The following is a 9,101-nucleotide window of genomic DNA, read 5'->3' on the forward strand; positions in this document are numbered from 1 at the left end:
TCACTCTTTTAATTAAAGAAAATGATAATTAAATCTTCATATGAGCTTAAGACAACAGCCTGGGTTGGGTTATCCTCCACAGAATCTTGGTGGTGGTGATGACACTCATGGTCAAAAATCAATTATTTAATCGGATTGGCTCAGAATCATTCAACTAAAGCACACGTTCCACTTCCAAATGGATCAATGTACAAATATGACCTAAATGTTGTCCAATCACAATGAAATATGCAACTTATGTCAAAATGCCCATACAGTACAACCGAATATACAAGTGTTCTAGTTTAAATTCGTTTTCTTTTACTCCCCTAAGCTCAAGGAGTTTTAATATATTCTTCCCAAATCATGGCTCCTATTGCAATATGCCCCTCTGTTTGACAAGCCAGCCCCGATAGTTTATCTTGCTCTCTGCACCGCGATTTTCTAAGTAAAGCAGATGATTTTAATGTTCCACAATTTAAAAGAGTTCGAGTTTTAAAGCGATTGTATGTTACACAAAGACAAACAGAAAAACGCAAGCAACTTCAAGGGACATTGAAGGACGAGCTCCATATTCTTCCACCTCAGTAGCATCATCTGCTCTGTTGTACTTGAACTGAATAACGGAAAGAAGCTCCAGGTTCGCTCATGGACAAAGAAGATTGGTTATTTTGAAACACTGCCCAAAAGAAATTTCAATTCAGAAAGGCTCGCTCCTCTGTTGCTCAGCCCACCTCTCCGTACGATAAATATCAACCACCGGTCAAGTGGGCAGAGCAGTTCAACAGTCTTTTAATGCTCTTGATCGAACACCACGAGGGCGCTCTTGTTTCCCGGCCTCACTCATTCTTGCTGACGCCAGTTTGGCCCGAGGCATCGAGAGCGGTTACCCTGCGCAAGCGGACAGGTTGGAACCCATGGCAGAGAGGGCGTGCCGAGCCCCTCCTCTATCTCGATATTACCATTCCCATTTCTGTCATCTGACACCCCGACCAAGCCCAGATCCGCACTGCTCATAAAAGCAGCTCAAAGCCACTCTCACCTGCGCCAGTAGTTCAGTTCGGGACTGATCGCTCCAGCAAACTCGTAACGAGAGCAGAAATCTCTAATTCCACCATGAACAGCAGTTACAGCAGCCAAACGTCCATGAGACGGACCATACAGGGTGGAAACACCTCATCGATCCGGAGTGGTGGTGGTGGCAGTTCCATGCGAAGATTTGGTGGCAGAAAGGCAATGAGTTTGGTTTCAGGAAGGTCAGGAGGATATGGAGCAGTTGGAGGAGGAGGAGGAGGAATGGGAATGTCAAGGCGTCTGGTTTCCAGCTCAGCGATGGGGCTTGGTTCAGCTTTCGGCTCTGGTTCGATGATGCCGGCCCTTGATCTAAGCGCCCCACTGCCACAAAATGACACCCATCTGCAACAAGTTCGGATGCAGGAAACGAGGGAGCTCACGACGCTCAACAACCAGTTCGCAAGTTTCATAACCCAGGTACCTTATCCAGCTCTGCCGACTGCTCGTGTCTGTAAGCCGCTGCTGCGCCTGTCTTGGCAGCATCGTGCAAATGTCTCTTTTCACTTCCTTACCAGCTCAATGCAAACCTAAGCGTGTGTTCATTCCTTACCCGCAGGTTCGCGTTCTTGAAAAGCAGAATACTCAGCTGAAGATCAAACTGGAGCTCCTGAAGAAGCAGGGAACAAGCACCTCCAACATCGATAACATGTTCCAAGCTTACATTGACAACCTCAGGAGGCAACTGGACACTCTTGGGCAGGAGAAGCTGAAGTTCGAAGCTGATCTTGTTCAGATGCAAGGTCTAGTTGAGGACTTTAAGGGCAAGTAAGTGTGCTGTCTCTCATCAATATTTCCCAGCTCGTCTGTTCTCGTCCCGTATCTGTTCACTGGTCCAGAGAAAAAAATGAGCGGAATCGGGCAAATCGTGGGCAGGGTAAACGTTCGTGCAATTCCCGGTTACAATCACTGGGTTTCATTGTTACCTAACAACAGCTAGTGGAGGTCTGGAAGCTGGGTCGGGCAAGTGCTCGTCGGGGAGAGCTCTGTTAAGGCTGAGGTCTGGATAGAGAGGTGTCACTCAAAGCTCAGGGAGTCACCGAAATAGTCGTCAGTTCAGGGGCGGCAGCGAATGTTGTTTCATTCCGTCGAGGCGCGGCACGGTCGACGTGTCTCGCGTAGCAGGATGCTGTGTCTTGCGGAATCAAATGTCTGGAAGAGCGGTGCACACACGGGGATAAATAGGAGTGTGAGGAAATCATGGCTAAGCATCAGGGAGCAAGGAGTTCCGACAGCCAGCATGGCCCTGTGGAAGAAACGGGACAGAAAGGTTGATTTCCAAGGGATTGCCAGTAATGTCCGTGGTTCATTTCAGATACGAAGATGAAATTAACAAGAGGACTGAAATGGAAAACGAGTTTGTCATGGTCAAGAAGGTGAGCACTACTTACTGTCTAGCTCTCTGTAGGACCATTTTAGTTGGATCTCTTCAAGAGATTTATAAACCTTGTGCCCTACTCTCTCCAGGATGTTGATGAATCCTACATGAACAAGGTGGAATTGGAAGCAAAACTAGAAAGCCTGACTGATGAAATCGAATTCCTGAAGACAATCTTCCAAGAGGTAAATATGCTGCATGGTGCAAGAGCCTTCTGGTCCTTTTGCTGTTCAGTCCAGTCTCCTTACATTAGCTTTGCTTTGCCCATCTTCAGGAAATCCGTGAGCTGGAAACACAGATTCAGAACACTTCTGTCAGCGTGCAGGTGGACACTGGCCGCCATCTGGATACAGACCAGATCATCAATGAAGTCAGAGCCCAATACCAAGCTATGGTAGATAAATACCGTGAAGATGCTAATAGATGGAAACAGACTAAGGTGAGATCCAGCTCCAGCCCCACGTAGAGGTGCATTGATAGCTCTGACCTCTGTGCTGGGAGGAGAACCCCTTACTAACGACTACCAGTGTCTCCTTGCAGATGATGGAACTCAGCTCAATGCCTGCAGGTAAAGGAGATGACATGCGAGTGATCAAATCGGAGTGTACTGATCTGCAGAATCGCATCCGTAAGATGACTCAGGATATCGAGTTTCTAAAACAGCAGGTAAGTCAGGAGGTGAAAGTACACAAGAGATCTTGCTTGCAGCCTTTACAACTGCCGTAAACTGTCTTTCCTCTCAAGCCCCGAGTCCTAATGCAACCTCCCGACCCGAATTGTCAATAATTCTTTTTGCCTTCACAGATGCTCCTTCACCTGCTGATCTTCTACAGCAGTTCTGCTATCTTCTTACTCCAGACTGCAGCATCTGCCATCTCTTGCATCTGCACTTTTCTCTTCCCAGCCCAAAGCAAATGACCAAGAGACAGATGGTCAATCTGAGCTACATCATACTCTGGGAAACTTTCAGTAATAGCAACCCAGCTGGTTCCTTCCAGTGTAACGCTTGAGAACTCGACTATTTCTAAACCAATCTGCAATACTCTACTCTCAGTATGGCTCTTTCGAATTTGTAGCGATAGCAGGGTGGGGGGTGTTGGCAGGGCTTCATGTTATAATCTGCAAAAGTGTCCACATTAACCTCTCTGTGTCTCAGCGTGTGAAATTGGAAGGTATGATCGCTGAAGCAGAGGAACGCGGCGAGTTGTCTCTCAAAGAGAGTAAAGTGACTATCGCGGAACTGCAAGAGGCCATCAGGAAAGCAAACCAGGAGATTACCAAGCAATCTCGTGAAATCGATGAGCTGATAAATGTCAAGTTGGCTCTGGATATTGAAATTAACACCTACAGTAAACTACTGGCGCAAGAGGAAACCAGGTAGGGCTTTGGTCTTTTCCAAGTTCCAGATACCACACTGGGTTTATGCCACAGTCCTGTATACTTGCAGAGTACAATCTGTACAGGCTCTTTATTGCACTCTTCATTACTAGAGTCTTTGTCTTTAATGGACATTTGGTCCAGGGAGTGGCACTTACTTTTGTTTAAAGGCTGGTTTTCATCTGACCCCAGAAGTACATCAAACTCACTGTCCGAATGAACATCCAGTCAGTGATTCAGTCACCATTAGGTAAAATCTCCCTTGATGCTGCAGTGGATGAAGCACTGTACAATATAAGCAGGCTGACGAATAGCTCCATAAGCACAGTGACGAGGCTACTGCTGTTCACCAGCAGCACTCGGACTTACAGAATCACTGTCTAGGGCAAGGCTCGATAGGGTAAATGTGCCCATCAACTTCATCCATGCAGGTCATTGCTCCTTTCAGAAGGAAACCTTTGGTAACCTGAAGAAAATATATTTCTGAACATCCTAGAAATGGCTGTTGTTACACGAGTGTTCCCTTTATCAACAGGATGGTAGAAGGCGTCAGAACCCTCAGCGTACAACAAGTTTCACAGCAAGGTAAGAGAATTTATAATCCTTGCTTAAAGTTTTAACTGCTGACCGAAACACAAACCGCAAAATGAAAAATGGAATATTCTGGAAATATTCTTCCCTCTTCTCCAAGTCTTGATATGTCATTGTTCTGTTTACAAATTATTCCGTTGTACATTTTCTGAGCAGTGGTACTCATTTCTGTAATTATGATTCTTATGAATGTTTTCCAAATGACTTTCCTGATCCCCTTATGAATTGATATCATGAATGGTTCACTGTCCTCTGTTGCTGTCTTCTCCCTTTCACGTGCTCTGTAATTACTCTTCCCCAAAAAGGCTCACATTTGATAGTTGCTTCTTATAAATCAACACTCTCTTTTACATGTTTCTGTTGCCTTCAGTCCTCAAGTGTCCTGTTGTGTCCTAAATTGGGGCTTGAATAACACCCTGGCACCCCATACAATTGTGACCATGGTCAGCAACACCTCTTTGTCGTTTCTTTACCTGTTTGCAACAAAAGATACCATTGCTTGTTTAATCATTGTCCAATGATAGGAAACAGCTTCTTATCCCAGGCCATAAGACAAATGAATTCCCTGCCACCTCTCAGGTCTCATCACGTACGAAGCCCCAGTAGTGTTATACTGTTTACTTTTTAACTTGTGTTGTAAATGCACCCTTATTATTTGTTAATTTATTTGTGGCTATATTACTTTATGTGATGTGTGAGAGCTATACATACCATGTTGTGCACTGTGGTCTGGAGGAGTATTGTTTGGCTTGGCAGTATACATGTGTACGATTGAATGACAATAACCTTGAACTTGAACAATGCTTCAACTTTGAATTGCCCTTCCCTGCTCTCATTTGGTAGGCAGCTTATTTCCTATAATTCAAAGTCTGCAAAGGCCTATTTCTCACCTATGATCATGATCTCAGTGATAACATCCAAAACCAAGCATCGGATCCCTCTGATACTGTGAAAAAAATGCAGATGCTACAAATATGAAATTTTAAAAATGCACTGGAAATACTCAGCAGGCCAGGTAGCATCCAAGGAAAGAGAAATAGAGTCAAATGTTTCAGGTCAAAAGTCCTTCATCAGAATTGAGAAAGAAAGAAAGTAAGAGCTTTAAGTTGCCAGGAAGGTGGGGGACAGGTCAATAGGACCAAGGGAGTATCTCAGATAGGGGGAAGTTGCTATGGAGCTAAGTTATTGGCGTCAACCAGTCGATGGATTAATCGGGGCAGTTAGAGAGTGAGAATACAAACAGAGGAGCATGACAAGGTGTGCAATGTCAGGCTGTCTGACATGTCCAGTCGGCCAGGCTTACTTTTAAAGTGAGGTAATTCAATGGGCAAGTAGAGGAAGTTCCCTTATGTTGCAGTACTCAATATCAAGTCGAGAAGGCAGCAACATGGCCCAGACAGAAAATGAGTTGCAAAGCTCATGTTGGTCCCCCTTATAGGAAGCCACAGACAGAGTGGGAGCTGGATGGAGAGTTAAATAGGCAACAGAAGGAGGCTTTGGTCACTCCTGGTGCTCTGCAATGTTGTCACTCAGTCTGCATCTGGTGGAGGAAACCACATTGTGAACACTGAGTGCAAGACACTAGATTGGAAGAAGTGCAAGTGAATTGTTGCTCCAACTAGAAGGGCTGTTTGCACCCCCAGAGACTGGGAAGGAAAGAGATGAAAGGACAGGTGTAACATCTCCTGTAATTTCACAAAACATGCAGTGACATTGGGATAGAAGACAGTTGCCCAGGGAATCACAAAGGGAGCAGTCTCTTTTACACGATGAAAGGCAGGGAAGGGGTAGATGTATCCAGTTGTGGAATATTGTGCAAGCTGGTGCAAATTGTAAAGGATGAGCTATTAAACACAGAGCTGGTGAGGTGGAAGATAATGACTAGACAATCTCTGTCCTTGCTCTGTCTGAGACGTGAGGGATGGAGAGCAGAGATGCAGGAAATAGATGAACTATGGCTAAAACTCCTTTGACTATGGTGGAGGAAAAACTACAGTTCACGGTAGAAGTCATTTTAGAAACACATGAAAGTCTCTAACAATTCTTGCAATAAGTTTATTTTCAATTAAAGCTACCATAGTCTTAGTGGCCACTTTTATTAGGTACCTGCTGTACCCAATAAAGTGGCCACTGAATGTATGCTCATGGTTTTCTGTTGCTGTAGCCCATCCACTTCAAGGTTTAACGATTATGTGCTTTGAGATGCTCTTCTGCACACCACTGTTGTGACACGTAGTACTGTCGTCTTCCTGTCAGCTTGAATCAGTCTGATTTCACAGAATGTATCTTGGACATGAAGCGATGCATACCTGTACCTCAGTTTTAAGATCTGAGTCTTCAAATCTTTCCATAACAATGATCTTCCCTACCACTGTAACCTACTCTGCACACTCTGTGCCATGACTGATGGAATGACACTTAGAGATAAGTAGTTCCTACATTTCAGTGATTTCTTTCTCAAAATTTCATTTCCACCTTTTTTCTCTCTCCTCCTTTAAAATTTACGATTTTCAAAATGCTTTGATATATCCATATACATAAAATCTTAGAGTCAAGCATTTGCTTACTAAAATTTAAGTGAAGCACTTGGGGCTGTTTTACTTTGTTAAAATTGTGACCTGCTTGATGTTGTCATTGCAATTGTTTTCTAAATTTCAGGATCCATATTCTAAAGTGTCTTTTTTCTTTCCTCTCCCTTTTACAGGAAGTTTTGGGGATTTTAGCAGCGCGAGTAGCGGTATGTCTGGATTTGCCAGAGGGGGGAGTGAGATGGAAACTGGTGGAAGAAGACCATTAATTTTGAGCTCAATGCAGCAAACCAGTGAATTCAGAAGTGAATCTTAATCAAGTATAAACTACTGTTAGTTATGTCTCTGGTGTCTCTCTTGCCAGTTGTTATACTTCACTCGCATAATCTGTTCACTGAAGTGGTTAACCTGTTTAGATTAACTTTCTGCCTGCTCTTGGAATTCTACTCAATTTTACATAGTTAAGCAACATGAAATTAACCAATACACAGCAAATGTCAAGTTAGTCTGTAACTTGGGTTTGTGGGAAAAAGTGGAAAGTTCACCCTTTACTTCTTGGATCTTTTAAAATAGGAAATTAATCAAAGTTTTAGATGTGGTGTTCTGATTTATGATTTTGACTCATTTTATATTGGGGATTTATCTTTTGTGGCATTTCTGTAACACTGAATAAACTGAAATTTTTGAATCTGCAAATCTGGACCCTTTCTTTGCTTAAGCACATTATTCAAGTACTGAAAAGAGAAACCATCATACCTTTGTCAGAAATTCAAGAACTTTGAAATAATTTATAAGTTAGAGGAAGGTTACTGAAAAAAACATAAAGCATGTTTAAAACTATTACATATGACCAAGCATAGCAGCTAGCTAGCTCTTCCTTCACCAAAGAAATTACTTTTACATTATCTTAGAGAACATATTTATCTATTTATTGAGATACAGCGCAGAACAGGCCCTTCCATCCCTTCGAGCCTCATTGCCCAATTTTTAATGCTAGCCTAATCACTGGACAATTTACAATGACCAACATAACCTACCAACCTGTACGTCTTTGGACTGAGGGAGGAAACTGAAGCAGCAAGAGGAAATGTTGAGAACATACAAACTCCTTACAGGTGGTGGCGGGAATTGAACCTCGGTTGCCTGTACTGTAAAGCATTGTGCTAAGAACTACGCTACCATGCCATTCCAATCTGATTAAAGTTTTTTTTAAATCTCATGAATATCCTCCTTTCTCTCAAGAGCTCTGAGCAACATAAAGGCTGCCCAGTTCAAAGGTATAGTGAGATACACAAAGGATCAGAACAATCCCATGGGAACCAGTCCAAATTGAATGAGGAAAGTGACCTTCATCTATGGGCAGTGATGAAACAGTCTCTCAACTGTTTCAAGTTAGAATAGGCCTGCAATTTCCAATCTCCAGTTTACAAAAAGAACTACAAAGTATATCCATGGAAAGTGGTAGTACAAGAGATTACGGTAATAAAATAGGTGTAGGTTATGTTTGCCTTCATTGGTCAGGGTATTGAGTTAAAGTTGGCAAATCATGTTGCAGCTGCACAAAACTTTAGTTAGGCCACATTTGGAGTATTTTGTCCCATTCTGGTTTATGCACTACAGGAAGAATATAAAGACTTTGGACCAAGAGGTTCACCAGGATGCTGAATGGATTAGAGAGTATTAGATGTGATGGTGGCTGAGGGACAACATGATAAGAGTATATAAAATTATGAGAGGCAAAGATCGGGTAACTAATCAGAGTTTTTCCCCCGGTGGAAATGTCAAAAATTGTAGAACATACGTAGATTTAAGTTGAAAGTGGGAAAGTTTAAAAATGTACAAGTCAAGTTCTGTACACAGAGAGTGATGGATTCCTAGAATGTGCTGAAACACTGGTTGTTGGAAGTAGATAGGATATGAACATTTCAGAACCACTTATGCAGCCACATGAAGAGGCAGGGAATGAATGGATGTAGACAATTTGCAGGAAGATAGGATTAATTGAAAATTGGAAATCATTAACAAAACAAATTACAATGGGAGATATAAAAGGCATGTCAAAAGGGCAATGTGTCAATATGCAGGTAGATTGGGAAAATCAGGTTGATGATGGATTCCAAGACAGAGTTTGTAGAGTGCCTACAAGATGGCTCTTTTAGAGAAGGTTGTGGTTGAGC

General features: G+C 42.9%; 1 protein-coding gene across 1 annotated transcript; it reads left to right on the top strand.

Annotated features, from left to right (window-relative positions):
• The first annotated feature begins 992 nt into the window (after positions 1-992).
• Positions 993-7,620, top strand: LOC140741164 (keratin, type II cytoskeletal 8-like). Its single transcript, XM_073071017.1, has 9 exons — positions 993-1,470; positions 1,610-1,818; positions 2,366-2,426; positions 2,518-2,613; positions 2,703-2,867; positions 2,969-3,094; positions 3,585-3,805; positions 4,341-4,390; positions 7,101-7,620. Exons 1-9 carry the CDS (start codon positions 1,096-1,098, stop codon positions 7,238-7,240), a joined length of 1,443 nt encoding a protein of 480 aa, XP_072927118.1. The 5' UTR covers positions 993-1,095; the 3' UTR covers positions 7,241-7,620.
• Positions 7,621-9,101: the final 1,481 nt, after the last annotated feature.

This window comes from Hemitrygon akajei, chromosome 18, assembly GCF_048418815.1.
Source record: "Hemitrygon akajei chromosome 18, sHemAka1.3, whole genome shotgun sequence".
Classification (NCBI taxonomy): Eukaryota; Metazoa; Chordata; class Chondrichthyes; order Myliobatiformes; family Dasyatidae; genus Hemitrygon; species Hemitrygon akajei.